General features: G+C 40.6%; 2 protein-coding genes and 1 long non-coding RNA gene across 3 annotated transcripts; 1 reads left to right on the forward strand and 2 right to left on the reverse strand.

Moving 5' to 3' along the window:
• Positions 1–1427: 1427 nt before the first annotated feature.
• On the reverse strand, positions 1428–3315 carry LOC106762287. Its single transcript, XM_014646116.1, has 3 exons — positions 2675–3315; positions 1632–1997; positions 1428–1578 (listed from the first exon to the last, which is right to left on the reverse strand). Exons 1-3 carry the CDS (start codon positions 3313–3315, stop codon positions 1428–1430), a joined length of 1158 nt encoding a protein of 385 aa, XP_014501602.1.
• Positions 3316–4997: 1682 nt separating this feature from the next.
• On the reverse strand, positions 4998–6635 carry LOC106762304. The gene has a single exon (XM_014646139.1). The coding sequence runs from the start codon at positions 6633–6635 to the stop codon at positions 4998–5000; it is 1638 nt and encodes a 545-aa protein (XP_014501625.1).
• A 3947-nt stretch (positions 6636–10582) lies between these two features.
• On the forward strand, positions 10583–12142 carry LOC106768040. The gene is made up of 2 exons (XR_002668183.1): positions 10583–10965; positions 11383–12142. It is a non-coding gene; the product is annotated as an uncharacterized LOC106768040 (long non-coding RNA).
• The last annotated feature ends 4774 nt before the right edge of the window (positions 12143–16916 follow it).

Raw genomic sequence — 16916 nt, forward strand, 5'->3', positions numbered from 1 at the left:
GCGGAAGAAGATCGGGCTAAAGCCGCCGCCTCTCTCCTCGAGTCTCAAAATGAAGTGAAACGCCTCCAACAATCAGTGGACTCTCTAACTCTTAGCCTTCAACACTCTTCCAATCAAGTCAAACAGCTAACTTCCGAGAAGGCCACCGCCATAGCCGACTGGGATAAATCATTGACTGACTTTGCAGCCTTAGAGGATGAGCTGTGTGAAGAGCGCCAGCACGGGTTCGAGCAAGGTATCGCCCAATGCCACTACTTCTTTAAGTGTCCCCTTCAACACGATGGATTCGACATCATGAAGATCCTGGTGGACGGCCAGCTTGTTGACATCTCTTCCCAACTTTCCACCGAAGCAACCCCCGCCCCTGACCAGGCATCTCCGAACAGCGCCCCCCAAGCTCCCGACACTACCAAGAACTAGTTACTTGTTTATTACCTTTATTTGCTATCATGAACTGTACTTGCACCCCTTTATTCCCAGCATTCCCCCTCGCCTTTATTTTGAACAGGACTTGTTATGTAACCCGCTCTTAGTGTACTTTTATTATGTATGAACACTGCGACGCTTTTATATTTTATACTACGCTCACCAATCAACGCATTTATATTCCATCTTGCACTTAACGACCAATATATTTACATTTAAACTCGCAACGCTTACCGACCGAACGTCGAAGACCGATGGGTTCTTGAACAAAGTCATTTTCCTGACTTTGTCAGAACGTCCCTCCTTATCCCTCCTTTTGTAGAACGCTTACCGTCTGAACGTCGAAAACCAATGGGTTTCCCTGTTCTCGATCAAAGTCATTTTCTTGACTTTGTCAAAACGTCCCTCCTTATCCCTCCTTTGGTAGCCATCACTAACTTCTTTCTCCCGATAGGGAAAGGAAATTATCTTCTTGATATTCCTTGTTTCGCCAAATTTGCAAAGTCATTTTCCTGACTTTGCCTGAACGGCCATCCTTATACCTCCTTTCGAATTCATCACTGACTTCTTTCTCCCGACAGGATAAGGAAATCATTTTCCTGATATTCCTTGTTTCACCAAGTTTGCAAAGTCATTTTCCTGACTTTGCCCACGGCCATCCTTATACCTCCTTTCGAAGTCATCATTGACTTCTTTGTCCCGACAAGACAAGGAAATCATTTTCCTGATATTCCTTGTTTCACCAAGTTTGCAAAGTCATTTTCCTGACTTTGCCCGAACGGCCATCACTGACTTCTTTCTCCAAATAGGGCAAGGAAATTATCTTCTTGATATTCCTTGTTTCACCAAGTTTGCAAAGTCATTTTCCTGACTTTGCCCGAACGGTAACATATGATATTGACGAAAATTAAAAGCTTTTATTACATTCATAGTTCTCAAGCTACACATTTGTCTACAACAATTAACTAAAGTAAAGCTTTAAATGTGATATGTTCCACGTATTAGAGATCGGTTTTCCATCCAGATGCTTCAAGCGATATACTCCATTGTTCAAGCTCTCCCAGACCCTGAACGGTCCCTCCCAATTCGCCGTCAGCTTTCCATGATTCCCCTCTTTCCTGGCCACTCCCACCTTCCTCCAGACCAAGTCCCCTTCAAGCAGCTACCTTGGCCTAACCTTCGTATTATATCTTCGAGCCACTAACCTTTTCTGCGCCTCAACCCGAACGGCTGCCACTTCTCTCCTTTCTTGAAGTACGTCCAAATTTTCCCTCAACCTGTCATCATTTAGACTCATATCCCCCATATTCCTTCGCAAAGTAACCTCCCCCATCTCGACCTGTAACATAGCATCCGTCCCATATGTCAAAGTAAATGGTGACTCCCCCGTTGCTCCATGCGGCGAACAGCGATAACCCCATAATACCTGAGGTAACTCCTCCACCCAAGTGCCTTTTGCTTCCCTCAACCTCTTCTTCAACTCATTAACAATAATCTTATTTATGGCCTCGGCCTGCCCGTTCGTCTGCGGGTGTTCGACAGAGATAGTGACCGGAGTTATGCCCCATTCCCTGTAGAAAGCTACCAATTTCTTGTCAACAAACTACCGCCCGTTGTCCGTCACTATTGTCTTAGGTAGCCCAAAATGACAAATAATCCTCCATACAAATTTCTGAACCTGAGACGCAGTGATTTTGGCCAAAGGTTCAGCTTCCACCCACTTGGTAAAATAATCCACTGCCACCAATAAAAATTTCATCTACGCCCTCCCGGTCGGGAACGGCCCAACAATATCCATTCCCCACTGCGCAAATGGCCATGGGGGCACAATACCCTGCAACTCAGCCGTCGGTTCATGGATTACATTCCCATACTTCTGGCAAGCCTTACACTTTTGGGTAAATGCCATACAATCCTTTTCCATTGGCGGCTAGAAAAATCTTGCTCGCAAAATCCTTGCTCGAAGGGCCCTTCCTCCTATGGGCCTCCCACACACCCCTTCATGTAATTCCCTCATTACATACTCCGCTTCACCCTCCCCCAAACACTTAAGCAAGGGTGAGACATAACCCCTTCGGTACAGATCATTCCCTACCAAACAATACCTAGCTATCTGCTTAGCATCGTTCGGGTTCAGTGTTTCCCCCCCAATCTGTCTAACTATCAGCCCAATGATCTCGTCCTTCCAGCTTTTTCTTGGTTCCCCTGTAGCCACGCAAAAGCTCTCTGTCGTTGACTTAGTCACCACCTGCCTGATTGCTGTTGACAATCCCCCCTTACATTCCCGCTTGCCAACTTCGCCAACCTGTCTGCTCTACCATTTTCCGATCGGGGCACATATTGTAACTGAAAGTGTGCAAAGGTTGCTTCTAACTTCTTCAGCTTATTGAAATACTGCATGAGTTGGTCGTCCTTTAATTGAAAAGCGCCCTTCACCTGCCCTTCTACCAACTGCGAATCAGTTTGGCATTCTAAACAACTTGCCCCTAAATCCCGAGCCAGCTCCAATCCTGCTATCAAGGCTTCATATTCCGCCTGATTGTTACTTACCTTAAACTGGAAGACCAATGACTGTTCTACCAAGATCCCGTTCGGTCCCTCCAACACTATCCCCGCTCCTCCCCCGCGCTTGTTAGAGGATCCGTCAACAGACAGCTGCCACCAATACACCTCTGGTTCACTTGACAACTCACTAGCAAAATCCGCAAGATGTTGTCCTCGAACGGACCCCCTAGGCTTGAACTTTAACCCGAACTCCGACAACTCCACTGACCAACTTATCATTCTCCTCGCCAAATCCGGCTTCCGCAAAATTTTGGCAATCGGGTAATCCGTCCGGACGACCACCTGATGCCCTTGGAAATAAGGCCTAAGGCGCCGGCGCGACATATACTAATGCTAGAGCTACCTTCTCCAACTGCTGATATCTCCTCTCGGCATCCTTAAGACTTCTACTGACAAAGTAGACTAACTTGAATTGAGGGGTTTACTGGATCAACGCAACACTTATAGCTTCCTTCGTTGCTGCTAGAAAGACCTCCAAGTCATGGCCCGCCTCCGGCCGGCCCATCACCGGTGGTTGCGTGAGAATCGCCTTTATTTCTCCAAATACTTCTTTGCTCTGTTCAACCCAACACTCCTTAGCTGCCTTCCTCATTGCTTTTAGGATCGGTTTTATGCGTTCGGCCAGGTGTGGGATGAATCGAGATAATGAGGTTAGACGCCCCACCAACCTCTGGACCTCTTTCACCATTCGGGGGCTCCTCATCTCCAAGACCGCCTTACACTTATCAGGATTTGCCTCGATGCCCCGCGATGTTAACATAAACCCTAAAAACTTCTCGGCCTGTACCCCAAAGGTGCACTTAGCTGGGTTAAGAGGCATTTCAAACTTCCGGACCTGCTCCAGGACCTCCGCCAAGTCTCCTAAATGCTCTTCCACCGACTGGCTCCTCACCACCATATCATCCACATAAACTTCCATACACCTCCCAATTTGTTGCTGGAAAACCTTGTCCATTAGCCTTTGATAAGTAGCCCCCACATTCTTCAAACCGAAGGGCATAACCTCATAATAGTAAGTTCCCCGCTCGGTGATAAAGGCAGTCTTCTCGCTGTCGGGATGGTACATGGGTATTTGATTGTACCCCAAATACGCGTCCAAAAAGCTCATCACCTCATAGCCGGACACCCCATCCACAAGTGCATCAACATTAGGCAATGTGTAAGTATCCTTCGGCCAGGCTTTGTTTAGATCCGTGAAGTCTGTACACATCCTCCATTTGCCACTAGACTTCTTTACCATGACAACGTTAGCCAGCCAAGTCGTATATTTTATCTCCCTTATAAATCCAGCTTCAATTAATTTTCCTACTTCTTCATCCACCGTCCTTCTTTTTTCCACTCCTAATCGTCTTTTCTTCTGGGATACCGGTCAGGCATCTCGGAATATAGACAACTTGTGGGAAATAATGTCAGGATGAATCCCTGGCATATTTGACATCGTCCATGCGAACAAATCTTTGTTTTTAACAAGTAAACATCCTAATTGTTGCAACTCGCCTTCTTGCAACTCCCTTCCCACCATTGTTGCCTGATCATCCCCCTCTAGCGGAAAAGTCTGGACCTCCCCCATAGGTTCCACCTGGTCATCCGTATCCTCTCTGGGATCCAGCTCAGCCATAGCTACCTCAGATCGTGTTTCGACTGGTCGGTGGCCGGGTGGTTTTACCTTCAACCCTGCCACATAACATTCCCTGGCCATCTTTTGATCAGTTCTCACAACCCATACCGTTCCATCCTCTGTGGGGGTACTTCATCGTCAGGTGAGGGGTGGACACTTTTGCCCCGAACGCATTCAAGCAAGGCCGCCCCAAAAACACATTGTATGAGGTTTCGGCCTCCACCAACAGGAAGCGTACCTTTAGCTCCTTAGCCCCTACTTCCGTTCTCAAGCACATCTTCAAATCCACATAGCCCCGTGTGTCCACCCATTCTCCTGTGAACCCTAAAATCTGTTCGTTGAATGGCATTATTGATCCGTCCGGTATGTCCATTTGCTGAAAAGTTTTCTAGTATAGAATATTGGCTGAACTTCCCTGATCGATCAGCACTTTTCCCACACTATACCGAGCGATAATGGCTGTTATTACCATGGGGTCATCCTGATTAGGATCTGGTGCATGGAAGTCCTCATCTGAAAACATTATTGTTGGCATAGTCCTTCGCGCTACTCTTACCCCATTGACATTGTGCAGGTTTCTTAAATGTCTCTTCCGAGCGGCTGAGGACGGTCCTCCCCCCGCGAAGCCTCCCGAAATGGTATTAATAACCTCTCTCAAGGGTCTTTCACCACTCCTCTCACCCTTTGGTCGTTCGGCGGTCAACAGCTCTCTCCGCACGGCCGATTGACGACTTCCCTGACCCCCCTGCCCCCTCCTAGGACGAGAATTCACCCTCTGAACAAATTCTCTCAAGTGCCCAGCCTGCATCAAGCTCTCCAGCTTATCTTTCAGCGTGACACAATCCTCGGTGGAATGCCCCATGTTTTGATGATACCGGCAAAGCTTGCTCTCATCAGCCCCTCGCGGAGTGGGGGACCGTGCCACCGATAGTAGATTAGTCCTCAAAGCCTCCTCCAACACCCTTACCCTTGGGGCGCTTAACGGGGTGTGATGAACATACTGTTGAGCCCTCTGCATTTTTGCTCCTCGCTTTACTACCGCTCTATGGTCCCCCTCGCCTGGTTGTTTCTCCCCTCTTCTATCCCGCCCCAATTTCTCCCTTAACGCCCCTTCTTCGCCCTGATCGCCTGATTTTAACTCACCCATCGATTGGGACTCCTCCTCGTATAGGTAATCCACAAAAGGTCCTGGCCTCAACGCATTCGTGAGTGCAGTTACTATCAGCCGTTGGTCAACATTCCTCACTTGTCGAGCGGTTTGGTTAAAGCGCTCCATGAACCCCTTTAACGACTCATCCCGTCCTTGCTTCATTCTGACAAGGGTCGTGTATGTCAAACCCCGAGAACGGTTTGACGCATACTGTTGGCTAAAAAAATGCCTCAAAGTAACAAAACCATCAATACTCCGAGGGGGCAATGAATGAAACCAATAAAAAGCCACATCCTTTAAGGATAAGGAAAACACCCTGCACCAGACCAATTCATCAGAGGAATACACTGCCATGGCATCCACAAACGATCGTAAATGCTTCACCAGATCAGACGCACCCCCATACTTCTCAACCCATGGGAAGACTTTATTCTCCGGCATTACTGCCCCCACAACATTAGCAGTAAATGGATGTAACCCTTCAGCCTGATCAAACTGGTCCTCGCCCTCCAGAGCATCTTCGAGTGGTTGGTTCTGCTCTACAAACTCCCTATGCCCCTCTAGGTTTCCCTGGTCGCGTCCAACATTCTCTCCCCCTCTCCCCCTCCCCCTTCCTCGAACATCTCTCCCCCTCCCCCTTCCTCGAACATCTCTCACCCTCCCTCTCCCGTTCGGCCCTTCCCCCCGACCGACTCCTCTTCCGCGACCCCGTCCTCCAATTCCCACACCATCTACTCCTGCCACTTCCTCAACCGATGCCCGTCGACTAGCTTCCCCATCTACTGAATGGACCGTATGCACATTTACTGACTGCACCGAAGGTCCCCCTACCCCATTCTCTAGCTCGGCCCGTAAAGCCGCTATTTCCGCCCTCATCTCTTGCATCTGCCTCTACATCTCCTGAAGTACCTGTAATTGCAACTGCTCTACCATTGTGTTCGTTTTTGGGTTGACCACAATTTCGGGCCCCACGGTGGGCGCCAAATGTTTCAGTATTTGGGACACGAAACCGTTCGGCCTGATCCTCACTCTTATTCCCGATCGTCCCACCCGCCTTGTCGGTTTGTAACCTTGACTACTGATCGGGGGGTCCTGCAAAGAGAACACTTCGACGCTCAAGTTAGACAAGGAACTGGTAAGATGAGTGATTAAAATCAGAATAAGATAGATTTACCTAACCCGTGACCCCTTATTTATAGGCTTTAAATCCATAACTATCCATTAATTATCTTAAACCGTCGCATCTTCCGTTACTTTCCAATCAATATTCATGAATGCTTCTCTATGCTTATATCAACCGATCGACCCACACCTACGCCCTCTTCCCCAACCTCGACCGACCGGCCAAACCGTTCCCCCTCCACTACACTTAGAATAATTTTTTGGTATTATTATTAGTATTATTATTGTTTAGGTTGAAATGGGGTCCGAGTGCAACTTCAAATGCGCTTCCAGTCTGATTGCAAAACTCATGTTCTTCTTCACTCTGACCGATCTTGAAAACAGGGGGAACCTATTAGGCTTGTATTTATAGGCTCTGCGTTAGTACAGCCGATTAAATATCATTTGATGCGATATATTTTAGGTTTTATTACTGTTCAATCAACCATAATTGCAGTTTATATGATAATAAATGACAATTGATGACCTTAAATACTCATCAATGCTATCAAAAGTGTAACGAGCATTCCTTCCCCACTACTTACGGATTCGTCCCTCTCGGACCCGTTGGTTACCGATTTCGTTCACCATGGTCCCAACTCCCCCCAATCGTCTCCCTTAGGTTGCTTGATCGCCCCCTGTAGTACAATTATGAATCATGTTAGGTATTGAAGGGTGAATATTATGTTATAAGTGAGGATTATACTAAAAAATGGAAAAATATCATTATCGTATGCATTTTCAAGTAAATTCTACTTTCATACCAGTTTTTACTTCTTTCATAAATGAAGTGACAGAGGGATTGACAAATAATTTCACAACGAATGAAATGTTTCTCTCTCATGGTGACTTAATTCAATGGGTGAGAGGGAATTCAATCATCTTGCGTTTATGTTGTGACTATAAGATCGAATAAAACTACCAATGAACCGGAAAAGAAGACGTCTGTCTTCTTAGGAAGAGAAAGTGGTAGAAAGTATAGAAAATACAAACCAGATGTCCAACCAAGTATAATTGGCAAAAGAAAATGTGAATGTCATTTTAAGCTAAGGGGAAAGCATCTTGTAATGGCGATAAGTAGGTATTGAAAGTAATATGTGAATATCATAACTATCATTTACAAAGTTTAGTGATGCTAGAAGGTTAAATCTAAGTGAACAATCATTAATTTTTGATATGAATAAGACTCTGTAATGCCTACAAATAAAAATGTAATCACTACTACACAATTATGAATAAACAATAACCAATAGATGGTGTTTTTTAAAATAAATGTTATAAATCAATGCATAATATTTATTTAAAAAAGTGTTATCTATTGGGATATCAATAGACAACACTTTAATGGAAAATGACTATCTATGATTAATTTACATTCACTAGTGGAAAAAACATTTTTTACGACGGGTAAAAATGACCTATTATGACGGATAACCTAACATCATAGTTTTGGACGTCATAATAGGTTTACGCATTTTATGACGAACAGAAAAGTCCATAATAATACCTCTAGTGTTCACCTATCATAATAGGTAGAACATATTATGACAAGTAATTGTTCACCCATCATAATATATACTTTTCAGAAATAACCTTTTATTACATACATTACTCACCTACTTGTTTTGTAAGAAAAAAAATTCATTATTACATTTGACATATCCATTCAATTTACAATTAATTTCTATATTATAATCTCATCAATCAATTTATAATCAATATAACATGAAATGAACCGATTCAATTAAACTAACATAATGAAATTCATTTCAAACCTTAAATTGTGTAAAAATATTTAATACATAATTTGTACATCAAACCATATATTAAATCCAAATATAACATTAACTTACACTACATTGTAGTCAAGTTTCTACAATTTACTAACACTTAAAATAAAAGAAATAACTATGTGTGTCACATTTCTTATCCCAAATGCAGTAGTATAACCATCCATTGAATCATTTTGGAAACTCAAGCTTTCAGCATTTCCCTCAACCCATAAAAGGGAACCATCTTCTCCAAAACCTATTATTATAAGCAGAAAATATTCATTCTTAGTAAATAAAGATACATTAAACCAAAATCCTTTATGAAATATGAAACTATTGACAGAGCAAAGATAAAAGTAGGTACTTCTCTTGCGGACTATAAGGTTTTCCTGAAGAAGTTATTGGCCATTTAGATGCAACAAATAAAAAAAAAATACATAGACATTAACATTTATACCTTCAATTTCTACTTTCTTACGAGCTCGAGTACTGAGGGTCTGTCAAAAACAAACATGTTCTTGAAAGAGTCAAAGAGAATTTAAATGTGAAGCCCTTGATAAAATGTCATATATAAATGTAGGTCATAAATGTAAATGCAATTTTCCATTATAAGGGATATAGATGAGCAGATAGCTAACTCTAATACATGTCCTATCTATTCTATACTAGAGAACTTTCTATGAATTAGTTAAAAAACATTATTTTCTTCTTTTAAGTCATGTCTAATTCAAATCCCAGCACATTATCATATGGACCACGATATGTTAACAACCAGATTTTAACATGTTGATAACGACCACGTGTCAAAATGTTACTGAACCTTTACAATACAATTTTTTTTTTTTGTGTTGGCTTACGTGCAAACACTATAGGAAAAGAGAAAATTACCTGCGAAATATTACCGAGGGTCCAAGGCCGTGGGTAAATTTATTTTACCGAAGGCCTTATCGAAGGTTTTAGGCCGTCGGTAAGATCCTCGCTCATTAAACCCAATTCTCCCTCCAATTTTCATTCGTCGAGCCAAATATCCTTCCCTTTCAAAAATCGACAACCCAAATTCTTTGCCCTCGCCCAAGTTTTGCTTTAAACCATAACAATCTCCCCCGCACAGTTTTTTTTCGCACAGAACACTAGCTCAGGCATTTCCCCAAATTAGTTGTTTCGAACCATAGCCAGAGATGTTGTCTCCTTCGTTCGCATAGGCAGTGGTAGACCAAGCGCTTCGTTGGAGGGTTTGTTCAAGGCTAAACGTTCTCCATCTCCCCTGTCAATCATCGACCAAAAGCCCAATTTCTCTCTCCCCTGCCAATCATTTCCTCAGGCGCATTCAGGATACAAAAACCCTAATTTTTTCCACGCATTGTCGTCCTTCATTCAAGCGTTGTACCAGGGGTCGTCTCTTTGGCTTATTTTACTCATTCGTAAAAAAGGTTTCGTTTATGCTCCTGAGGCAACCTCCCCCTTCTTTTTCTTGACTAGAGCAACCTCCACCACCAAACGCGAAGTGCTCCCGAGGCGTTCTCCATTTCTTTCGCGCAACGTGGTCTCCATTTCGATTTCTCTCACGAGTTGGCCATAGTTGTCTTCTCCGTGCATCCACCGCCGTGCCGCCACAGTTCGTCCCCCTCCTTCGCCTCCATTGTCTCCGACGAAGCGCTGTCCAAGTTGGGTGGCTCTATTTCTCGTGCGAACTGCACGCTTATTCTCTCCAAGCGTTGCTTCTGCCATCGTTCCTGCGTCGCTCCACCGCCGCTCCGCTGCCTTTGCCTTTATCCTTTGCTACCACGGTAACCCTGACTTTTCCTTTTTATGTATTTTTGTTCCATGTTTTTATGCTAATCTAGAACTATAATTTGGTTGTTTCTGTGGCTGCAATGTTCTAATTTCTTCCCAGGGGATCAATTTTAGACACACTTCCTAATCCTTTTTTGTGGTGAAATAAAAGAAAGTCAAAATGTTGGCTGGATTAGTGAAGAAGATCGCCTCCACCATAATGGGGAGTTGTGCCTCAAATCCAAATAGAAAAGCCAATGGTCACAAGAGAAGAAAACACAAGTCCGGCAAGCGTAGAGGAAATATACCCACATCACTTCCTGAGATGCCTTTGAAAAGGGTAAGCAATGCTGGAAGCCTTGTGGGAGATTTCGATCTTAGTGACTTTGTTAACCTGGACTTTGAGAATGGTGCTTCAGCCCCCTGCAGAAGATATGAGGTTTCAAATATGAAGTTTCATTTAACACAACTTCAATACCANAGTCAAATTGATGCAAATGGTACAAAATGTTTTCTTTTCTCCCTCNTCTCCTTTCTGCNATGTGAAACTATTGATAATTTTTCTTATATCATGCACTCGTTGATGGTTATTTTTGATTTTAATGTTTGTGCCTTTGAGGGTGTATTATTGTTTGGTTAATTATACATTGCTGAAATTGAGATAAGGCTTGGTGTTGTGTTCAGTGATGATGTTTCTTATGGCATTTAGATTGATGAATTTCATAGANTCTGCACTAATATCAGTATTATTTCTAATTAGCTTTTGATTGATTCTATATATTGATAAGTCTAATGTACAATGATATTATACCATTAATTGTATAACACTAATATCAGTATTATTTCTAATTAGAATCTGAACTGATACTCCAAGAATATTGTATATCCTGTTTTACAAGTGTATCACGTTCTTGCAGGACATTGCAAGTGATGGTTGCTTCAGCCTTGGTATGTTGGCCCGTATGGAACCTACTTTGCGAGGAAAGAATGTCTGGATGTATCCACAATTATTTTGGTTTTTTCTATTTTATAATTTCGTTTAGACCCTAATAATTGTTTAAACCTTAAAACTATTTGTATAGCTACTTTAATCCTTTTCAATTGAGTTAGTTTGTTGTCTTGTTCATTACCTTGTTCAAAGTCGTATGTTTGTAAATATATTGTGTTGTAGAAATATGTTATCAAACATGCAGCCCACCAGCCATTGGTTCTTGGTCAACTATTGCAGTAGCTTTAATTCTTGCATTTTTCAGCTAGATTGAGGTTCACGTGAATTCATCATATTGATTAGAAGTTGGTGGACCAACTTTAGGTATTAGAAATTGGTAGATTTTAGAGTCTGGTGCAGCAACTTGTTTCTGGAAGGAGGTTGGACGTTGAACCAATTTTTGGCTTGCAGGTTTTTGGTACAGTTTTAGCACTATTAGAGCAACCAAAGGTCTTAAATGTAACTGCAAAAGTGCTTCATGATGTCGCTTGAACTTGGATAGTCTTTATTATTAGTTCTCATTTACATTTGCTCAGTTGTTTTCTTATGTAGAAGTAGAATTTAAAGGTTTTTTCTCTGTATTGAGGTGTAAGAACTTGTAGTGTTGTAGTGCTGTGACAGCAAGTATATCTTATGTAAAAGACTACAAACATATTATGCAATATTATTTGATTACATCTCCTTTTCAATTGTTCTTCTCTAATAGAAATATTAGTAGTTAGTTTAAGTTGATGTCATGAAAAATTTATAATCTAAACTAGTGGAATGAACCTAGAGGCTTTGTGTAGTAGAAATAGTGGAATTACCGAAGGCTTTTGTCCTTCGGTAATTACTGAAGGGCAAAAGCCGTCGGTAAACGTTAGCGAAAAAGGTATTACCGACGGCTTTTTGACCGTCGTTGAGCCGTCGGCAATGGGTCTTTATCGACGGCTTCTGGCATTTTCCGAGGGATTCTGGCCTTCGGTAAATCCCTTCATTACTGTAGTAAAGGTGTTCCTAAAATACCCTTATCCTCTTGAAAAGTTTTTCATTCTCTCTCTAGTCCACTCTATTTTCTCTTTCCTTTCTCTCTCAAGAACCTAAAACCATTCTTAGTCTTTTATCTCTCCTTTCTCACTTACGAATGAAAACTCGTTCTCTCTTCACACTCTCTGTGTTGTGGTTCAAGCTCCCTCCTTTCTCTCGTTCCATGTTGAAGGTCTCTCCTTTCTCTTGTTGAAGTTGTCTTCCTTCTCTTGTTGAAGATCTCGTTTTTCTTTATTCATTCTCTTGTGGGAACAACATCAATTTTGAATGCACGAACAAAATTTTATTCCATTTCAATGTGGAGGAAAAAGGTTATATGGGTAATAGGAACAAGATAGGTGAAGTCCAAAAAATGAAAAAATGGGTAATAGTACCATCATTGCAATTAATCACCACCCATTCACATTGAACTCACTTCCCGTCTAAAAAAATGGAAATTTCCTCTAAAACAGAACAAAAACCATCATGAGAAGTGTTGTTATTCCAACAGGGGAGTCACGTTGAACTTTCAGTACAAATGGCCCTCAGGAACCTGGTAATCGATTACATTACCCTAGTAATTTATTACCAAGCCTTTCAAAAAGGGAACAATGGTCATGCACCTCACCTCAGTTGGAGCAAACCACCTAAATGGAGATTTTTTAAAGAAATCAATGGTTGAACCTCATCATTGGTGCAAGGAACACACACATTGAACTCACTCACCCATCTCAAAAAATGGGAAAATTCAACAAAAATAGAACAAAAACCATCATGGCAGTGTTGTTGTTCCAACTGGGGAGTCACATTAAACTTTCTGTACAAATAGCCTACAAACCCTTGGTAATCGATTACATGACCTCTGTAATCGATTACCAGGCCTTCAAAAAGGGAACCATGATTATGCACCATAGCTTAGTTGGAGCAAACCACCTAAATGGACATGTTTTTTAAAGAATTAATTATCTAACCTTCTCATTGGTGCAGGGAACACACCCAATAACATTGTAATCACTTACCCATCTCAAAAAATGGAAAAATTCAACAAAAATAGAGCGAAAACAATAATGGGAAGTGTAGTTATTCCAACTAGTGAGTAACATTGAACTTTTTGTACATATGGCCCTTAGGCCCGTGGTAATCGATTACATGAACCCTGTAATCGGTTACCAAGCCTTGAAAAAGGGAGAAAAGGTCATGCACCTTACCTCAGTCGGGGTAAACCACCTAAATGGACATTTTTTTGAAGAAATCAATGGCCTAACCTTATTACTGGTGTAGGGAACACACCTAATAACATTGAAATCACTCACCCATCTCAAAAAATGGAAAAATTCAACAAAAATAAAGCAAAAACCATCATGGGGAGTGATGTTGTTCCAGTTAGGGAGTCACGTTGAACTTTCTGTACAAATGATCCTCATGCCCCTGGTAATAAATTACATGATCCCTAAAATCGATTACCTGGCATGAGAAAGGCATTAATGAGAAAACCACCTAAATGGATATTTTTGTTAATAAATCAATGGACTAACCTCATCATTGGTGTAGGGGACACACCTATTAACATTCAACTCACTCACTAATGTTATAAAATTGAAAAAAGGACCAACAACAAAGGCAAAACCTTCGTGGGAGTGTTATTTATCCATTTTTGGAGTTGCATTGAATTTTCTGTCTTAATGGCCCTCAAGCCACTAGTAATTGATTACAATAACCCCTGTAATCGATTATTAATGCACAAGAAAGGCACAAATCATCATTGACCTTACCTCAGTTCGCGCAAAGCACCCTAATGTTACTTGTTGATGAAGTAAACAACAATCATGACTTATGAATTCAATCATGCATCATAAAAAGTGAAAAAAAAGCCACCCAAAAACACAGACAAAGTAAATCAAATTTTAAATTTTATTCATAAAAATTGGAATTTTATTCAAATAATGTCTGACAAGTATATATTACCCAACATGACCTTTTGTATACTAAAAAACTATACCAGGCAAGTTATACAAGGCTCAAACAATTAAAATCTCTACACAACATACAATTCAAATCCTATAATAATATTAATTCTTGGAGCACTTGGAATCTTCACACATTATCGTTGTCTAGAATTCAGTCACACACATACTTTTGCCTAAATCTGAGCAACTCCTCTTGAAATCAACAAATCACACTTTAGAAATTAACACAACACCACAATTTAGTGATTAATCAACACTCATTTCATGAAAGCCATTTTCTTTACATAACCCATACATTAACAAAAACATTATCAGTAACAACATGCAAAAACCTTTACTTTATGGTGCTACCAACCTCCACAATGTGAAAACCCTGAAACTTGGAGAAAGGACACATCTTTAGTTGTTGATGGACTGCGGGACAGAGTGGAGAGGCAAAATGCAATGTTAGGGAAGGAAGAATGTCATCAACGAAAACATATACAGAGAAGGAAATGGGGAAATTCCAGCCACAACCGTGCTTATCGAACCAACTTTGCTGTCGATGGTGAGAGTAAGAGCAAGACATAGAGAGACTCGGGGTTTTAATAGAAATGGTGGAAAAAAGGTGAAGCAATGGTGCTTTTCGTGAGACCAAGGAGAAACGTGCAGGGTTCTCTGAAATGAAAGCGTGAAAAGCTTTTTTTTCTTCCAAAACGACCCTCAACAACAAATTTCACCTTTTTTCAAAAAAAAAAAATATTAAACGAACAAATCAACAAGTGCCACATTTAATTGGCAAAAATCTATTGTCAAAAAGAAACATTTTCTTTACCTTATATGCTTTTCCAATATTTTTATAGCATTTTATTGATTAAGAAAACAAATATATATTTTTAAATATTGAACCAATTTTTACATTTTAATTAGGTTCTTTTGAAACTAATTATGTCAAAGACATAGGATTTAGCATGTTAAGTGATAACTTTTTGGTAAATATACCAAATCGTTACAAGTAATACAATGGATAAGTAAAGTATCGTTCTCCCAAGGGACTTGTGCAACACATGACAATTCTTCTTTTTATAACTTAATTAGACATCAAAATACACAAAACAATACAAGAAACTATTTTTGGTATTTTATCAAACAGTTGGTGTGTCAGGAATAGGTCTTTGACTAACATTAGAGTAACATCCTGCATAAAATACGTTCATTGTTCAAGCATTCACATAAGTGTATCTTGATTTAATTCCTTAAAGCAAGTTCTAAAATTATCTACTAAATTATTAATTCCTTAATTAATTCAACAGATAATTTTGCATTAAAATCATATGTCTAGAATGACCAAAAGTACAGAAGCTATTACTGTTTCAATTTGATCGGGATCATAATAGCATATTATAAAAATCTCGTAAGAAGAGGGTGAAAAAAATTTAAGTGAGCCAATGAGCCAAGTCGTTTAACCCATCAACCCATGGTGGGTTGGGTCGGGTTCAAATTTTGTCGGCTCGCTAATAAATGAGTTGGGTTGGGTTGGCTTACTAAGTGGCCAACCCGTGGTGGGTCGGGTTGAGTCAGGCCAGGTTACCCGTTTTGACAGTTCTAGGGTCAATAACCAAGAAGGGAGGGGTGAATTGGTTCTTTTTTAAATTAATGATTTTATTTTAGAACTTTTATCAAACAGTTGGTAAACTAAAAGTATATAGAGAGAGAAAATCACAAAATATTCTTATACTAGTTCGAATCAAAAGATTCTACGTGTAGTTGTTAATCACTATAAAGACTGATTAACTATTTCCACTAAAATATGGTTTCAAATTACAATCAGAATATATAAAGATTAAAAGACAGAAAACACCTTCCTTTGCCAAACGAACGGAAGAACTTGCTCAATTAACCTGAAGAGAACCGCTTTGACCTTAGACACACTGAGCACAAGCTTCTCGTATTCACAAGACTTGATTCGAGCACACTAACACTTGAGAACTTCCTCAAAACTTTTTCTGTATTATCAAATGGCTTAGTTCACCTCTTAGAGGTTTAGGAAGGTGTATATAAAGCCCAAGGCTCAAAAACTAAAAGATCTGCTCCCAACTGTCAGTGATAATCGATTATTTGCAACTGTTATGGGGTTTTCACAAAGGTGATAATCAATTCTTCTGAGTAATAATCGATTGTTTGCGTGTCTTGGACAATATTAAATCAGGTAGTGATAATCGATTATCCTGTGTGATAATTGATTATTTGCGTGAATAATCTCTTTCTTCTTTGGCTCGTTTTAATCGATTATCACCCTTGATAATAGATTATTTGTGTAAGGAATCATTAAAAACTAAAACTTCTAATTACTCTTACATCATCACAGTTTATCCTATATAATTTGTACGGTATGATATCCAAGACGAGCGGTTACAATATATCTTACTAAAGATATAAAATAATCATGGGATAATCAAGAATATCTATTTAAAAGATATTTAGCAACTAACAAGATTTTCAGGTAAGTCTG

Source organism: Vigna radiata, chromosome 1, assembly GCF_000741045.1.
Source record: "Vigna radiata var. radiata cultivar VC1973A chromosome 1, Vradiata_ver6, whole genome shotgun sequence".
NCBI lineage: Eukaryota > Viridiplantae > Streptophyta > Magnoliopsida > Fabales > Fabaceae > Vigna > Vigna radiata.